This window comes from Bubalus kerabau, chromosome 23 (genome assembly GCF_029407905.1).
Source record: "Bubalus kerabau isolate K-KA32 ecotype Philippines breed swamp buffalo chromosome 23, PCC_UOA_SB_1v2, whole genome shotgun sequence".
Classification (NCBI taxonomy): Eukaryota; Metazoa; Chordata; class Mammalia; order Artiodactyla; family Bovidae; genus Bubalus; species Bubalus kerabau.
In genome coordinates this window covers 27,086,385-27,102,727 of record NC_073646.1, presented here as the reverse complement: position 1 = coordinate 27,102,727, position 16,343 = coordinate 27,086,385, and the positions used below count along the sequence as shown (strand labels likewise).

Sequence of the window (16,343 nt, the reverse complement as noted above, 5' to 3'; positions counted from 1 at the left end):
TGGTAGTTACATGCGTGTGCTTGCTAAGTCGTTTCAGTTGTGTCCAATTCCCTACAACCCAGAGGACTGCAGCCTGCCAGGCTCCTCTGTCCATGGGATTCTTCAGGCAAGAATACTGGAGTGGGTTGCCATGCCATCTTCCAGGGGATCTTCCCGACCCAGGGATTGAACCTGCATCTCCTGTATTACAGGCAGATTCTTTACTGCTAAGCAACTGGGGAAGCCTGGTAATTACATAGGTATATACGTTTGTCAAAACTAATTGATCCATGTATTGTACTTAAACTGAGTGTGTTATATGGTATGGAAGTAAAGATGAATTTTATTGTATGGAAATAAGTTTATTTTATTTTTTAAGTAATGCTCTAGTGATTAAGACTCTGTACTCCCAGTACCTGGGTTCCATCCATGGTCAGGGAACTAGATCCCACATGCCACAGCTAAAGTTTCTGTAGGCGGCAACTAAAAGCCGAAATGAAGACTGATATTCCCATGTGCTGCAAGTATTAGTAAGACCTGGCACAGCCAAATAAATGAAATAAATATGTATTTTTTAAATAAAAGGAAATAAGGTTACAACTCAAATGAGAAGAATCCATTCAAAATAGCCACAAAAATATAATAACACCTGTGAGGGGAAATCTAATGATATACTTTACAGAGAAAATTATAAAATTATATTAAAGGATATAAAAGAAGACATAAATATATGGAAAAATACATTCATGGATGGAAGTCTTAATATCCTTCTCAAATCAATCTGTAAAGTTAATGCAATTTTATTAAAAACTCTTGAGTTGAAAAGTCTATCTGTTAAATACAGTAGTACTTAAGTTGAAATGGTATTCTGTCTGGGATTTAATAGATTCCAAGAAAATAATGTGGAAGATGGAACCAGTATTGGTTATATGTTGGTAACTGTTTCTTGTTTCTTTTTAATATTTGCTTATTTTTGGCTGCCTCGGATCTTAGTTGCAGCACACGGGATCTTTCATTGCAGAGCAAGGGCTTCTCTCTAGTTGTGGCAAATGGGCTCAGTAGTTGTGATATGCAGGCTTAGTTGCCCCATGATGTGGAATCTTAGTTCCCTGACCAGGAATCTAACCCATGTCTTCTGAATTGGAAGGTGACTTCTTAACCACTGAACCACCAGCGAAGTCCCAGTTCAGTTCAGTCGCTCAGTCGTGTCCGACTCTTTGCGACCCCCATGGACTGCAGCACACCAGGCCTCCCTGTCCATCACCAACTCCCAGAGTTCACCCAAACTCATGCCCATTGAGTCGGTGATGCCATGCAACCGTCTCATCCTCTGTCATCCCTTTCTCCTCCCACCTTCAATCTTTCCCAGTATCAGGGTCTTTTCCAGTGAGTCAATTCTTCGCATCAGGTGGCCAAAGTATTGGAGTTTCAGCTTCAACATCAGTCCTTTCAATGAACACTCAGGACTGATTTCCTTTAGGATGGACTGGTTGGATCTCCTTGCTGTCCAAGGGACTCTCAAGAGTCTTCTCCAACACCGCAGTTCAGAAGCATCAATTCTTTGGCGCTCAGCTTTCTTCACAGTCCAACTCCCACATCCATACATGACCACTGGAAAAACCATAGCCTTGACTAGACAGACCTTTGTTGGCAAAGTATTGTCTCTGCTTTTTAATACGCTGTCTAGGTTGGTCATAAATTTCCTTACAAGGAGTAAGTGTCTTTTAATTGCTTGGCTGCAATCACCATCTGCAGTGATTTTGAAGCCGAAAAAAGTAAAGTCTGCCACTATTTCCACTGTTAGCCCATCTATTTGCCATGAAGTGATGGGACCAGATGCCATAATCTTAGTTTTCTGAATGTTGAGCTTTAAGCCAACTTTTTCACTCTCCGCTTTCATCAAAAGGCTCCACTTTCATCAAGAGGCTCTTTAGTTCTTCACTTTCTGCCATAAGGGTGGTGTCATCTGCATATCTGAGGTTATTGATATTTCTCCTGGCAATCTTGATTCCAGCTTGTGCTTCTTCCAGCCCAGCGTTTCTCATGATGTACTCTGCATATAAATTAAATAAGCAGGGTGACAATATACAGCTTTGACATACTCCTTTCCCGATTTGGGACCAGTCTGTTGTTCCATGTCCAGTTCTAACTGTTGCTTCCCAGTTAATGGTAATTGGGTAACTGGGTTTTTTGTTTGTTTAAAAAAAATTTTAAGACCTTTATTTTTATTTTAAAAGATTATTTTATTTTTTAATTTTTATTTTTTGGCTGCACCACACAGCATATGGGATCCTAGTCCCCCGACCAGGGATCAAACCCGTGCACCCTGCATTGGAAGCAGAGAGCCTTAACCACTGGACCATCAGGGACGTCTGTTAAATTTTTATTTATTATATATTTTATTTTTGGCTGTGCTGAGATTTCGTTGCTGCCCGAAGGCTTTCCCTAGTTGCAGCGAGCTGGGGCTACTTTCTAGTTGCACATGCTTCTCACTGCAGTGACTTCTCTTGTGAAGCACAGCCTCTCAGGTGCTCGGACTTCTGTAGTCATGGTGCACGGGCTTAGTTGCCCTGCAGCATATGGAATCTTCCCAGACCAAGGATCAAACCATTGTCCCCTGCATTACAAGGCAGATTCTTAACCTCACTGGTCCACCAGAGAGTCCTGATTGATGGTAATTATTGAACCTGGGTGATGGGTACATACTCTAGGGTAAGTGAGCAGTGCTGTGCACCTTTTACAGGTGAGAAAGCATCGCTGAGGCATCCCAAAAACCATGGAGCAAAGGTTCTCTGGGCTGACTGCATCATGTTCTACAGACCCTTTAGGGCAGGACAGATCAGAGGAGATCTTTTGGGCCTTGCTAATGAGTTTGAATATTCTGAGTTCAGCACTTCAGTTCCTCTTTACTATGTGTATCTTGCACCTTGGAAGGGCCTGTGGTCCTGTCTCCTTCCTGGCAGGTGTACCAGTCAGAACTCTTTCGGGTGTAAATGCCAGAAATCCAACTCAAATGCATTGACTTAATTGGGAAAGGGAACCTATTACAGGTTAAGGGATTCAGGCACAGCTTGACCAGTTACTCAAATGATGTCTAGAATATGTCTGCTCATATCTTGCATCGGCAGTCCTCTGTGTGGGCTCACTTTTCCTACATGCCAGGTAGTATTAAGCACTTGCTACACTTTGGATGAGGTGCAGAAGGCTTTCTGTTCTTATAACGTCATGAGGTGAGTCAGACGCTGTTTCAGATGGAGAAACTGAGGCTGCTGAAGGAGGTTAGGGAATCCGCCCAAGATCACTCAGGAGGTGTGACATCTGGGAGTCAAATCCATAAAGCATCTGATTCTGGAGTAGCCTTTCTTGAACCTTCACATGGCAACCTCCATGACACAGTCTCTGAACCAAAGGATGGGAATGAACCCTTTCCTCTTGAGTCTCAAGTCCAGGCTCCAGCTTCTGCTTAGTTCTTGGAGCTGTTAATTTGTGCGTGTCCTTCCAGTGGGCTGAGAGCTCTTTGGGGCAGAAACTCTGACTCTTTCACCTCTATAACACCAAATTATGTCATATGCCCCCGGGAGGCAGGCAGGGCGGGGTGCTTCTAGGTGAAGACACACCCAGAGAGGTTAAGTGACCCTCCCAAGGCCACCCATTTGTACATGTAGGGGCCTGAATAGACCCCAGGTCTCCTGGGTGCAGGTGGACACAATGTTCCCCCTCCTCTTTGCGGCCCCCCACCACTTGTTCCCTGACTGGAGGTGGGGCAGAGAGATGGTAACACAGCCTTTGCTAAGGATGGGGGCTATACTAAGGCCCACTTTGAGGGAACTGATGGGCCATTTTATGAATGCCAGGGAAAGGATGGCGAGTAGGCTGGGGGTGGGCTGGAGAAGGGAAGAAGGAACAGGTTATTTTTGCATATTTGACATTAAAAAAGTGAAGATTAGATTCTCAGCGACTGGCCAGCAGCATCTGTTTTGGTTTGGAATTGGCAGCTGAGGCGCTGAGCGCCGCGGCGGGAAGGGAGGGGAGGCTGCGGGCTGGTGGGCGAGGCGGCGCCTCGGCGGAGGGAAGGGCTCTCCCCTTTAAGAGCTCCGCCCAAAGGGGCGCTGCCACCCCTGAGGAGGCGGGCGCCGCCGCTTCTCATTCATTGTCTTGACAAGAGCATCCTCCGCGGACGGTCTCAGGCTCCGCCGGCTTCTTCCTCCTCCTCCTCCTCCTCCTCGCCCTCCTCCGTCTGAGGGGTCGCTCATCTCTCAGCCGCAGGTAAGGCTGGAGCCCGGCGACCCGGGCTCGGCATCGCTGCCCTGGGCCACCTGTGGGGCAGGCGAGAGCTTGGCAGAAGCCGGCCGTGGGGGTGGACAGACTGTCAGAGCCGCTGGCTCTGAGGTGGGGACAGGGCCCGTCCACGCCCCGCGTGGAGGGACTCGCCTGAGCGTGTGGGTGCGCGTGGGAGGGTCCACCCGTGTGTCCCAGAGCTCCGTGAGGGGGCGAGGGTGAGGGACCACGCAGCCAAGATGGAGGTGGGGGAGCCCGGGGGTCAGGACACCCGCCGGCCGGCCTCTCCCCAGAACGGAGTCTTTGGGGTGGCGGTGAGGGGCAGGGTGGGGTGAGCCCAGTAGCTGCCCTGAGCTTGGAGACAGGAAGGGGTTGAGAGCAAAACAAGAAAAGGCCAAGTTCCCCTTTCCGTGGTTTCCGGGGCCTGGTACCTGCGGTGGGGGAGGAGGCAGGGTGGGGCGATGGCTTCCTGTCTCCCAGCCTCCAATTTGGGGCTCCCCTGTTCCCAGACCCAGGCTTCCCTCCTGGACGAGTCCCCTGACCCCAGCCAGCTCCTCTCACAGGCGCCTCATCCGCTTTCTGGACAGGTGGATCCACAAGCCTCCTCCAGTCCCAGGGTGGGTGAGGGTGGCGGGAGCTCCAAGGGAGAAGGGCTAGGCACGAGGGAGGCGGTGGAGGAGAGGCCATGGGACCCCCACACCAGGCTGGCAGAAGATGCTTTGGGGCCCCAGCATGGGGCCTGGAGCCTGGGGAGCCAGAGGCAGGTCCCTTGGCTCTGCTCGCTGTCCACGCAGCCGTGGAGGAAAATCGTTCTCGCTGCACCTCTGATAAGTGAGCACCGGCCGCTTCCTTCCTGTGGATGGCTTCAGTGGGGTGGAGAAGGCACTTAAGGGCACCTGCTTAAGTTGGGGCAAGAAGATGAGGTGTGAGAAGGAGGAGATGCTGGGACCCCAGCCATCTGCCTGCTTCTGGTGCCCAGAGACCCGCTGGGAAGCCCTCCGGCCACGGGGGACATGCCTCCCAGGCAAACCCACATGCCATTTCCCTCCATGTGTCCAGCCTGGGCCTAGAGGTGGGGAGGGCCTCTGCCTTTTAGGCGGCTCCTCATGTGGGTGTGAGGGTGTGAGGTCTGGACGCTGAGGCTGAGTGCACCCTCCAAGCTGTTGTCCTGAGGCCATGGAGGGTGGCCCGTCAGAGAGGATGGGCCCTGTGTCTGTCAGCCAGTCCGCGGTCAAGTTGGCACTAGGTGCTACCCCTCACCCCAGGCTCTGCTGTGGAGGCCGAGGGTACGGAAGCCAGGCCTGGGATGGGTTGAGACGGTGGGCCTTGCAGGTCAGCCAGGAATGAGGAGGGGTGGGCAAGGCATGTATAAGGGTAGCCGGATATCAGTGACAGGAGAGCGGCAGGGAAGTTAGCTGAGACCATGACCGCCAGACTGAGGGGTGGGTGTCCTGGGAGAGATGGGGGCCACTGGAAGGTCAGGGTTGACCTGAGGGGAGAAAAGCTTTTCACCCCTCTTTCACCAGGATGAGCCGGCAGGTGGTCCGTTCCAGCAAGTTCCGCCACGTGTTTGGACAGCCGGCCAAGGCCGACCAGTGCTATGAGGATGTGCGCGTCTCACAGAACACCTGGGATAGTGGCTTCTGCGCTGTCAACCCCAAATTCGTGGCCCTGATCTGTGAGGCCAGCGGGGGAGGGGCCTTCCTGGTGCTGCCCCTGGGCAAGGTGAGCCCCTGGAGCCCTGGGGACAGGTCCTCCTCCTAAGGGGACCTCAGGTCACTAGTGGCCCCCTGGTGGCCCCGATGAGGTGACTGTCACCCAGCCATCCCGGGCCGCAGTGTTGTCCTCTGCAAAACCGGGTTGAGCCACATGAACCTTACGCTTCCTGCAGTGCCTCCATGCAGCGCTCGGATGGAGCTGAAGCTCAGGGTTGGGGGTGACACGGGAAGTGCCAAATAGCAAGTCCTGCAGACCCAGGATTAGCCCTCCCAAGTCTCAGCCTGGAGCTTTCTCCTGCACAGAGAGGCCTGGGATGGGGTCTGGGCGGGCCCAGCAGTGCTCTTAGGGTTTGGAGGGACCTCCCTGAGCCCCTGGGAACCCAGCGAGCTCAGTGGCTCCCAGCTCACAGGCAGGGATGAGGTAAGAGACCCTCTCCCCCTCCGCCAACCCTGGTCTCCCTCAAATCCTACCCTCCCTGTTGTCTGCGTACCCCCCGCCCCAGCACACTCCCGTGCTCTTGGGGGGTGAGACAGGAAGGGGAGATGGGCCCTCAGTTGTTACCTTAAAAGGCCCGATGGAAACATAGAGAAGAGGAAGTGGTTGTCGGAGTAAGAGCTGGGCCCGCGCTTCACACAGGAAACCCTGCTGTAGCAGCTGTCCCCGGAAGCAGCCATTTCAAACCCGTTATAACAGACTTCCCCATCCTTGTCCTTGCGTGGGGACCTGTTTCCACAGCCCCATCATTCACACACGCTTCCCTGGGGAACCCCAGCCCTGATACAACCACACCCTCAGCCTGTCTCACGCTGGGGGCCTGGCCTGTCGTGCCATGGAAAAATCTGGGGTGGGGGTGAGGGTGGGGGTACCAGGCTCCAGGACACGGATAAGAAGCTGAGATGGAGCTGGCAGGAACTTGGCCAGGGTCTGACAGAGGGGCAGGACCAAGCCTGCATGTCCATCCTGCGCTACCTGTGGCCAGCCCTCTGAGTTGCCCAGACAGCTCTGGGACTGGGGAAGAGCCCCAAATCCTCCCACCCTAGGCCCCTCTCTGCCTCCCAGGGACCCCACAACTTTTCCCTCTGTGCCTCTCTGAAGGGGCATGGGGAGGTGGGATTGGGTTTAGAGGGCCAGAGCACCTCCCTCAGAAGCCCCGCTGTGTCCTCCAGACTGGCCGTGTAGACAAGAATGCGCCTATGGTCTGTGGCCACACGGCCCCGGTGCTGGACATCGCCTGGTGCCCACACAATGATAACGTCATTGCCAGTGGCTCCGAGGACTGCTCCGTCATGGTGAGTGTGGGGGGGACCCAGGGGCCAGGAGGGGGCTCAGGCACTAGAGCTGATGTTGGGTGCCACCAAGACTCACTCGCTCACCTCTTCTCTGTAGGTGTGGGAGATCCCTGATGGGGGCCTGATGCTGCCCCTGCGGGAGCCTGTCGTCACCCTGGAGGGCCACACCAAGCGCGTGGGCATTGTGGCCTGGCACCCCACGGCCCAGAACGTGCTGCTCAGTGCAGGTGCCAAGGGGGAGACGCAGGGAGGGCTGGTTGCCTGATAGTGAGGGGGGAGGCTCCTGGCTTTTGACACTGGGTACATCGCCCAGGTTGCGACAATGTGATCCTGGTGTGGGACGTGGGCACGGGGGCGGCCGTGCTGACGCTGGGCTCCAACGTGCACCCGGACACCATCTACAGCGTGGACTGGAGCCGAGATGGCGCCCTCATCTGTACCTCCTGCCGTGACAAGCGAGTCCGCATCATTGAGCCCCGAAAAGGCACCATAGTAGCTGTGAGTTGCCTTGACCTTTGACCCTAGAGCTTAACCCCTCCCTGCCCCCCACCCCCGATGAGGCCCCCTTATATGCCGCCGTCTCCAGCTCCCAGCTGGGGCCTGGCCCTTAGAGGGTGTGTGCGGATGCCTGACTGGTCCCCTCCCTTTCCTTCCAGGAGAAAGACCGTCCCCATGAGGGGACCCGGCCCGTGCGTGCCGTGTTTGTATCCGATGGAAAGATCCTGACCACGGGCTTCAGCCGCATGAGCGAGCGGCAGGTGGCACTGTGGGACACGGTGAGTGCTGGGCAGGGACCAGGTTTAGTACCCTCTGCCCCGCCATGTGCCTGGCTGGAAGGGCAGGGCCTGTTTATCCGCCATGAGATGGGGGTTTCCGCTGGTTGGCCTCTCAGCCCTGGGCCCCACTCCTCCAGTGGTGGAGTCCTGACACGGCCCGGCTCATGGTTGTCTCCTGCCCATCTCTACAGAAGCACCTGGAGGAGCCACTGTCCTTGCAGGAACTGGACACGAGCAGTGGTGTCCTGCTGCCCTTCTTTGACCCTGACACCAACATCGTCTACCTCTGTGGCAAGGTGACCCCGCTGGGCAGGGGGTCAGGGGAGCGAGGTGGGCAGGGGGACTTAGAAAGGACCACAGCTGGAGGCATCTGCTGGTGTTGACCCTCCCATGCACCTACTGCCTGCAGGGGGACAGCTCTATCCGGTACTTCGAGATCACCTCTGAGGCCCCGTTCCTGCACTATCTCTCCATGTTCAGTTCCAAGGAGTCCCAGCGTGGAATGGGCTACATGCCCAAACGTGGTCTGGAGGTGAACAAGTGTGAGATTGCCAGGTGACTGCCCCTGCCCCTGACCTGAGTGTGCTCCTTGGGCAGCGCTGACCCCCATGCTGACCTTTAGTCCCAGCCATGCTGTGGGCACTGCTCACCTTCCCGTTTCCACAGATTCTACAAGCTGCACGAGCGGAAGTGTGAACCCATTGCCATGACGGTGCCTAGAAAGGTGATGCTCCCACGTCCCCCCTCAGGCTCTCGGAGTGGTCGGGTGGTGGTGTGGCCTGAGCACTCTCTTAACCAGTCCTGGCCTTGCCCCACAGTCGGACCTGTTCCAGGAAGACCTGTACCCGCCCACTGCAGGGCCTGATGCTGCCCTCACGGCTGAGGAGTGGCTGGCGGGTCGGGATGCTGGGCCCCTCCTCATCTCCCTCAAAGATGGCTACGTGCCCCCCAAGAGCCGGGAACTGAGGGTCAACCGGGGCCTGGACACTGGGCGCAAGAGGACGGCACCTGAGGCCAGTGGTGCTCCCAGCTCGGTGAGAGGCAGATGGGAGCCTGGGAACCAGGGCAGGAAGGTGGGGTAGGGCAGGGGCTGCTACTGATGTGGTCACTGACCCAGTGGAAAGAGGCTGGCGTTTGGGGGCAGCTACATACACAATATTGGGGATCCTTTGGGGGGTGGGAGTGGATAATCCTGAGGCCTCAGAAAACAGGTTCCAGGCTTATAGGCCTGCAGTTCTCTGGATGAGAGGCAAAGGGGTCCAAGCCCTGGGGGCTCAAGGGAGGAGGCCTAGTGGCCCAGGAGGGGCTGGGGCTAATGCTGCGTGGGGTTCCCCAGGATGCCATATCCCGGCTGGAGGAGGAGATGAGGAAGCTCCAGGCCACGGTGCAGGAGCTGCAGAAGCGCTTGGATAGGCTGGAGGAGACAGTCCAGGCCAAGTAGAGGACCATCGGCTGGGGCCGACAGCCTCGCCTCCCTCCCTTCCATTCCCACTCCTCAGGCCACAATGGCAGATAAGAAAATAATAATAAAATGGCTTTATTTTCTGGTACCTCGCAGACTCTGATGACTAGTCAAGGGGATGCTGGGTATGCTGAACTGACCTGCCTTGTGCTTCCCTCTCCATAGCCTTGATGAGCCTGACCCCTGGCAAGGGGCTGGAGAGATGCCTCTAGATGACCCTAGGCCAGTGGTCCCTGAGCTTTTTGGCACCAGGGACTAGTTTCATGGAAGCCAATTTTTCCATAGATCAGGGGGGTGGGTGTGGGCTGGGGTATGGTTCAGGCATGACTCAAGTGCGTTCCATTTAGTGTGCACTTTATTTCCATCATTATTACATCAGCTCCATCCCGGATCATCAGGCAGCAGATCCCGGGGCCTGGGAACCCCCGCCCTCCGCAGATAGGAACAGGCCTTTGTGGGGCAGGGGGGAGCCACCCTGTGCTGATACAGGTGGGGAGCCTGCTCTGCTTTCCAGCTGGTAGGTCTGGGCTGCTCAGGGCTCTAGCCTGGATGGCGCCTCAGTCATTCTCATGTTTACTCCCCAGTCTGCCTTTGCTAGTCAACCGCAACATCAGCTGTCCTGACCCTGCTGCTTGGGGAAATGAAGCAACCAGTGCTTACATGACAGCTGTCAAGCTGTAGGCCCAAGGGATCAAAATAAGGGGTTTTTTGTAGGGAGGAAGCTTAGGCCCAAAATAGTGGGCCTGACCTTAGTTTACAAGTGAGGAAACTGAGGGGCAGAGCAGGAGAGGGCAGATCCTGAGTTATGACACAGTCTTCCCGTCCAGTTCAGAGCCTTTCCTGCACCGTGCGGCTGCTGCTTGAGCCTTGTCGGTGGCTTCTGCCTGGGCCTGGCCTCTATAAGAGGGACCTGTATTGGCAAGGAGTGGGGAGGGGCTTGGGGGAAGAGGGGTTGGAAGTAGGTTTTTGATGGCCGACTTAGCAGGTGACCCCCTGAGCTGGGACACAGGGCTATTGAGGATGGGTGTCCTGGCCACAGCAGGGCTTCGTTCATCCGTGCAGGGACCAGCAAGGAGGAAATGTCCCATGTGAACCTCTACTCCCCTTGGGCTTGCCATACAAATGTCCCTGTCTGCCCACTTGAGCCTCAATCTCTATGTAAGCCATGTGACCCTGGGCAAGTCCCTTTTCTCCAGGCCTCCGTTGCTCATCTATAGAAAGGGGAGGGATTCTGCCACAGCTCTGTGAACACGGGGGGTGGATCCAATCAGGGGTGTGGCATAGAGAGAAGCAGACCATCTGGAGCTGGAGTCTGAGCCTAACCCCCCCACCCCCACCCTACCAACACACACACACACACACACGATGCGATGTTGGGCCCTCCCAGTGAAGCAGACTTGCGAGTAGTTACTAGTTCTCCTGGTCCAGGGAAACTGAAAAAAAAAAAAACTTCAGGAAAGGATCCCTGGAACTCAGAAAGGTTAGCCCCTACTCACCATGACTCCTAGCTCCGAGGAGCTAGAGAAACAAGAGAGAGGTGGTGGTGGTGGTGGAGGGGGTGTTTGTGACAGTAATTTAGGGGCCAAGAAACTGGCCTTGAAATCAGAGGAACAGGGTGGGTGGGATGGTTGAAACCCACAATTTCTTTCCCGGAAAGAGCCCTGGCCCCAATTAGGACACTTGCTATTCCTCTTGGGTCGTGGAGACCTTGTCTGTGTAAGGCCTAGGCAACCCTGTCACCCGTGTTGACACCAGGGCATCACCTGCCCCAATTGTGTGGCTCTGGTGACCTTACTTTCCTGCTGTAACCCTACCCCTATGCCCAGCCCACCTCTCCGTCCCAGAAAAACCTCCCTCTGGGGGGCAGCTGTGGCCACATCAAGCCCAGGACCAAAGGGTCACAGGACCTTCTCCAGGGGCTAGAAAACACCAGCATTCCAGGCGCTGGGAAGCCCCTGCTGGGGGACCAGGTTCCTGAGGCTGTGGAGGACTTGTAGGGGGCATGTGGAATCCTCTATTATGCTTTGACATTGGAGTGATATACTGGGAAGGAGAGGTTTGCAAGTTTCCCAGGGTCCTGAAACCTTGGGCACTTTCTCATCTGTATATTTTGAAAGAGGACTGAACAGAACGCCCAGAAATGGTCAAAGAATGGGGGGTTGGGTGAGTATTGGAAGTATCCAAGGAGTCCACCAAGGCCCACGCCGGAAGGGACTTTAAAGACAGACGTTTCACTTTATAAGTAGGGACACAGGCCTATGTGTGGAGAGGGACTTGTCCAAAGTAAAACAATGGAGAGTGGAGGGCAGGGAGAAGCCAGGCCCTAGACCCAGCCTCTGCACACCTCCCATACACACAACACACTGACACAGAAGATGGCCCTGATTCATAATTTAATGCGGGTGCAGGTCCGGGTCCCTTATTTCTGCTGCTCACGGGCCCACTGCTCTGGGGTCAGGGTTTTCTGCTCAAAAGCGTGAATGTGCAGGAGCTCTTCTGCTAGGCAAGTGTTCACAAGCCTGGGAGAGAGATGGGGTTAGAAATGGGCAGGCTGGGGCCTGGGTCGTGGTCCCTGAAGCTAGGGTCTGCCGGGAGACTGGAGGGGTCCTCCAGGTTGTAGTCCCCGGGACCTGGGAACAAGAGAGGTAGAGGGCTTAAGTCTCAATATTTGATGCTGGGGCCACGAAGGCGGGATCCCTGGGGTGGTGGTCTATGGATGGGAGTGAGAGTTAAGGTTTCAGGAAGCGACCCGGTATGTGGTCCCAGAGCTGGGGCCGCGCTGAAGAAGGTGTTCCCGGAATCTCACCGGTGTCTCTGAAGCAGCGGCTTCCCCTCGAATTTGGCCGACACCACGAGGACTCGGAAGCTGGACGCGCAACGGTTGGGAGTCGTGTCCTCCACTTCCTATGGGGCAGAATGGCGTGGATGTTGCCAAGTCCGCCCCCCAGGAGCCCTGTTCCCCTCGTTGGACGAGCCCAGGCCGCTCAACTCACCACGTGCTCCGCTTCCAGATCCCGCTGCAGCTTCTCCCGGAGGTACTCGGCACTGAGTTCCATTGTGGCAGCCCAGGGAGGGTGGCAGCCCACCGGGGATGGAACCCCAGTTCTGACGCCAGCCACACTGCTTCCGCCCTTACTGGCGCCACTTCCGCTGAGGCACCTACTTCCGCCCTTACCAAGACGTCCGTAAACTCGGCACTTCCGCCCTATCCCAAGCCCAGTTTTCCAACTGCCTTCGGTTTCCGCTCCTGTCAGAGTCAGCATGAGGCTCCAGCGGACTCTAATCGGTACCCGCCGCCTGAACAGCAACCCGGGTTCTGTGCGCTGGTTTGGACACCCTAGCTCCAACTAGGAGAGGGTGCACGAGTTTGCATTGCTGTGACTTCTAGGGTACCTCGGGATAGCTCCCAAGCGCTTTTTCTGAGACAAGCATCTTGTGGCCCTGGCAGCCCAGCCCTCCCTGGGTCACAGGCCCCAGCAATCGACCCCCAAATAGGCGATGGGCGCCGGATGCTTCTTCGGCGTCTACCTGCTCTACTGTCTGAACCCACGGCACCGGGGCCGCGTCTACGTGGGGTTCACCGTCAACCCTGCGCGTCGAGTGCAGCAGCACAACGGGGGCCGCAAAAAAGGCGGGGCCTGGCGGACCAGTGGGCGCGGGCCGTGGTAAGAGAAGGCGGGTCACTCTGGAAGAGGACTTCAAGGAGAAGGCGGGGGCCGGCGAGGGAGAGGCCGGCTGAAAGGGGCGGAGCCAGACCTGTGGCAGTGGGCGGGGCCCGCGAGGGGGCAGGGCCGGGGGCGGGAGTAACGGGGGCGGGCCTATCGCCGCGGAGGAGGAACCCTGTTTGGGCCTGGGTCTCAGAAGACGGGATTGGGTGGGAAGGGGACTGATCTAGGTTTGGTCAGTGACAGGGAGTTTGGTGAACAAGACTGGGTTGGAATAGAGAAAGCCTGGAAGGGAGAGGAACTGAAGAGGGCTGTTAAGCACCTGTGACTAGAGGTGGGGCCTGAGGTTAGCAGGTGCGAGGGGCTGGCTATATCTCCACGAAGGGAGCAGGGCCTCGTGAGCTAGGGGTGAAGCCGATGTAACTCCACTCTCCGGTAGGCCAGGGGATTCGGTTTGACACGGAGTGGGGCAGGGGGCTCACGGGTCGCGCGCCCTCCTTCTCTTCCCTAGGGAGATGGTGCTCATCGTACACGGCTTCCCCTCTGCAGTGGCCGCCCTTAGGGTAAAAAGGAGTTGGGGGCAGCGGGAGGATCAGGGCTAGGGCTCAGGGCCCTCCCCGGGCAGCCCCCTTCCTCGGGGCGACCCCCTTCCCCAGGCGACCCCTTTACCCCCGCGGACCCCTTCCTTAGCTGGTCCTGAAGCTCTCTACCCCCTTGCCTGCAGTTCGAGTGGGCCTGGCAACACCCACAGGCCTCGCGCCGCTTGACGCACGTGGGTCGGCGCCTGCGCGGAGAGGCCACCTTCGCCTTCCACCTGCGCGTCCTGGCGCACATGCTGCGCTCGCCGCCCTGGGTGCGCCTTCCGCTCACCCTGCGCTGGCTGCGCGCTGACTTCCGCCAGGACCTCTGCCCACCGCCGCCGCCTCACATGCCACTGGCCTTCGGGCCTCCGCCACCCCGGGCCCCACCCCCGAGAAGCCAAGCAGGTCCTTCCGACGACATGGGATGCGAGCCGCAGCAAGACGTCGACGCCTGCTGCACCCTGTGCGCACGCGCGCTCCAGGTAAGATGGGTCAGGGCAGTTTAGGGTTCAGAGGACTTAGGATCAAGGGACAGGGCCGTCCACTGACACCTTTTGGCCACTCTACCCCCATCTCTATCCTTTTTTTTTTTTTTTTGCTTTTGTCTGCGCTCGGTCTTCTTTTCTGTCAATGGGCTTTCTCTAGTTGCTCAGAGCGGGGGCTACTCTCTACTTGCCGCCCGGGCTTCTCGTTGGCATGGCTTCTCTTGTGGAGCACAAGCTCGGGCTCCCCAGGCATGTGGGATTTTCTAGACGAACGATCGAACCTGTGTCCCCTGCCCTAGCAGGCGGGTTCTTAACTACTGGACCACCAGGGAAGTCCTGCTCCCATCTCTACAATGGGAATGGTGCTTGCGGCTATTCCTCAATGCCAAGGCCTCCTCAGGGCCTTTGCCCTTTCCCTTGGACTGGAAGATTCTTCCCTAGACCCTCCATCTTAAGAAAATGCCACCTCTCCTCCGGTCAGCTTTTCCTTGGCTCTCCATCTAAAACTGCTTCTCTTTCTTGTACATCTCCCTGGCTTCCTTTAATGCCTGTTATTGTCTGACATATTGTATATTTTATTCAGCTTATTATCAGTCTTTCCCACCCCCACCCCCATATTAAATTCCACAGGGGCATTTAGTTCCTTTTCACTACTGTAGAACAGGGTCTGGTGCAGAGCAAGTGGCTAATAAATATTTAATCAATTAGCTGAGATGATGTGTCTGGCTTCTACTGAGCTCTCAGTAAGTATAAGTTGAGTTCTTGCCATTCAAGGATTAAGTGACCTGTCTGAGATCTCTCAACCTGTAAGGAGCTCTAGGTGTGGCTGCCCTAGCCATGCTGTTACATAATCACTGCTAGCACTCAGAGAAAACTGGCCAGCTTAGTCCCTGTGGACCAGTATTTTAGCCTCTCGGTGCCTCAGTTTCCTTATCTATGTGCTGTGTTTAGTCGCTCAGCGTGTCCGACTCTTTGCAACCCTATGGACTGTAGCCCGCCAGGCTCCTCTGTCCATGGGGATTCTCCAGGCGAGCCTACTGGAGTGGGCTGCCATGTCCTCCTCCAGGGGATCTTCCCAACCCAGGGATCAAACCCAGGTCTCCTGCACTGCAGGTGGATTCTTTTCCATAAATGCAAATAATAGTAGCACATGCCTCATAAGGTTTTTTATGTAAAGCCCTTGGAACAGTGTGTGGTCCGTTGTTAGCTACATGATTGCTCCCCGTTCTCTCTTACCTGCCTGCCACCTCTTGCAGGATGAAGAGAGCCCCCTATGTTGCCCGCACCCTGGCTGCTCCCTAAGGGCCCATGTGATCTGCCTGGCAGAGGAGTTCCTGCAGGAGGAACCAGGGCAGCTCCTGCCTCTAGAGGGCGCATGCCCTGGGTGAGTCCCACATCCCTGCTCCAGGCTGGTTTAACTCCAGGAAGGTGGGAAGGGGGTGCCCAGTTGCCCAAGTCCAGGCCTGGGGGTAGCCAAGGCCTTCTCTTGGCACCCAGGTCCTGGCCTGGAGGAGGCTTGTGATCCTGACTCTGTTTCCTATCAACCATACCCCCTGGTAGCTGTAAGAACTCACTGCTGTGGGGAGACCTGATCTGGCTGTGCCGGATGGGCACTGAGGAGGACGAGGAGGACTCAGAATTAGAAGAGGTGAGAAGTGGCTTGGACCCCAGCCTCTCTACCCCACCCTGTCTCCTGGGCTGCCTTTCACCAACCCTCTTGTCTCCACAGGAGCACTGGACTGACATGCTCAAGACCTGATTCCCAGCATCCTCAACCTCCACCCACTCCTTTTCTTTGCCACCCTTTGTGGCTCTGGCCAGTTTTTACTTGAATACAATAAAAAGTCTGAGTTCAGGGTACCTGCTGGTGTTTCCCGGGGGTGGGGAGCATGGGTAGGAGGCAGAGACCCTGTTGGTAACTGGGGCCTGAAGAGGATAGGGGAGCGGGGAGGGGCTGCTGGCCGCAGCATGGGAACCAACCTCTGAAGTCACACTGTCCTTTGAGGGCTTAGGAGACTCACACCCTGGATGCAGAGCCCACTCAGCTCCAGTGCCCAGCTTGACTCTGGTGGTGCTGGTGGTTTAGTCGCTAAGTTGTGTCTGACTCTT

The 16,343-nt window shown here is 56.1% G+C and overlaps 3 protein-coding genes across 10 annotated transcripts; 2 read left to right on the top strand and 1 right to left on the bottom strand.

The window, feature by feature from the left end:
• Window positions 1-4,125: 4,125 nt before the first annotated feature.
• CORO1A (coronin 1A) lies at window positions 4,126-9,706 on the top strand. Of its 2 annotated transcripts, XM_055562745.1 has the most exons (12): window positions 4,149-4,245; window positions 4,767-4,844; window positions 5,784-5,982; window positions 7,143-7,265; window positions 7,363-7,492; window positions 7,579-7,763; window positions 7,922-8,041; window positions 8,233-8,337; window positions 8,451-8,596; window positions 8,708-8,765; window positions 8,860-9,075; window positions 9,378-9,706. In XM_055562745.1, exons 3-12 carry the CDS (start codon window positions 5,785-5,787, stop codon window positions 9,480-9,482), a joined length of 1,386 nt encoding a protein of 461 aa, XP_055418720.1. In that variant the 5' UTR covers window positions 4,149-4,245; window positions 4,767-4,844; window position 5,784; the 3' UTR covers window positions 9,483-9,706. The 2 variants fall into 2 exon arrangements, with proteins under 2 accessions (XP_055418719.1, XP_055418720.1); XM_055562744.1 differs by lacking the exon at window positions 4,767-4,844 and having other exon boundaries at window positions 4,126-4,245.
• A 134-nt stretch (window positions 9,707-9,840) lies between these two features.
• On the bottom strand, window positions 9,841-12,766 carry BOLA2B (bolA family member 2B). Of its 6 annotated transcripts, none has more exons than XM_055562757.1 (4): window positions 12,497-12,766; window positions 12,310-12,407; window positions 10,866-10,936; window positions 9,841-10,413 (listed from the first exon to the last, which is right to left on the bottom strand). In XM_055562757.1, exons 1-4 carry the CDS (start codon window positions 12,764-12,766, stop codon window positions 10,307-10,309), a joined length of 546 nt encoding a protein of 181 aa, XP_055418732.1. In that variant the 3' UTR covers window positions 9,841-10,306. The 6 variants fall into 6 exon arrangements, with proteins under 6 accessions (XP_055418732.1, XP_055418731.1, XP_055418733.1 ...); XM_055562756.1 differs by having other exon boundaries at window positions 9,841-10,439; window positions 10,868-10,936; XM_055562758.1 differs by having other exon boundaries at window positions 9,841-10,936.
• Window positions 12,767-13,001: 235 nt separating this feature from the next.
• Window positions 13,002-16,094, top strand: SLX1A (SLX1 homolog A, structure-specific endonuclease subunit). 2 transcript variants are annotated; one of them, XM_055562754.1, is made up of 6 exons: window positions 13,002-13,168; window positions 13,680-13,731; window positions 13,893-14,231; window positions 15,491-15,618; window positions 15,795-15,882; window positions 15,964-16,094. In XM_055562754.1, exons 1-6 carry the CDS (start codon window positions 13,002-13,004, stop codon window positions 15,991-15,993), a joined length of 804 nt encoding a protein of 267 aa, XP_055418729.1. In that variant the 3' UTR covers window positions 15,994-16,094. The 2 variants fall into 2 exon arrangements, with proteins under 2 accessions (XP_055418729.1, XP_055418730.1); XM_055562755.1 differs by lacking the exon at window positions 13,680-13,731 and having other exon boundaries at window positions 13,013-13,168.
• The last annotated feature ends 249 nt before the right edge of the window (window positions 16,095-16,343 follow it).

Coding starts and splice junctions, on each gene's coding strand:
- CORO1A (XM_055562744.1), top strand. CDS start 5,785: ATGAGCCGGCAGGTGGTCCGTTCCAGCAAGTTCCGCCACGTGTTTGGA. Junction 8,766..8,859: donor CCATGACGGTGCCTAGAAAG/GTGATGCTCCCA, acceptor CTTGCCCCACAG/TCGGACCTGTTCCAGGAAGA. Junction 9,076..9,377: donor CCAGTGGTGCTCCCAGCTCG/GTGAGAGGCAGA, acceptor GGGGTTCCCCAG/GATGCCATATCCCGGCTGGA.
- BOLA2B (XM_055562756.1), bottom strand. CDS start 12,766: ATGCTGACTCTGACAGGAGCGGAAACCGAAGGCAGTTGGAAAACTGGG. Junction 12,408..12,496: donor ATCTGGAAGCGGAGCACGTG/GTGAGTTGAGCG, acceptor TCTGCCCCATAG/GAAGTGGAGGACACGACTCC. Junction 10,440..10,867: donor GGAGGGCCCAACATCGCATC/GTGTGTGTGTGT, acceptor TCTTCCCCCAAG/CCCCTCCCCACTCCTTGCCA.
- SLX1A (XM_055562754.1), top strand. CDS start 13,002: ATGGGCGCCGGATGCTTCTTCGGCGTCTACCTGCTCTACTGTCTGAAC. Junction 13,169..13,679: donor ACCAGTGGGCGCGGGCCGTG/GTAAGAGAAGGC, acceptor TCTCTTCCCTAG/GGAGATGGTGCTCATCGTAC. Junction 13,732..13,892: donor CTGCAGTGGCCGCCCTTAGG/GTAAAAAGGAGT, acceptor CCTTGCCTGCAG/TTCGAGTGGGCCTGGCAACA.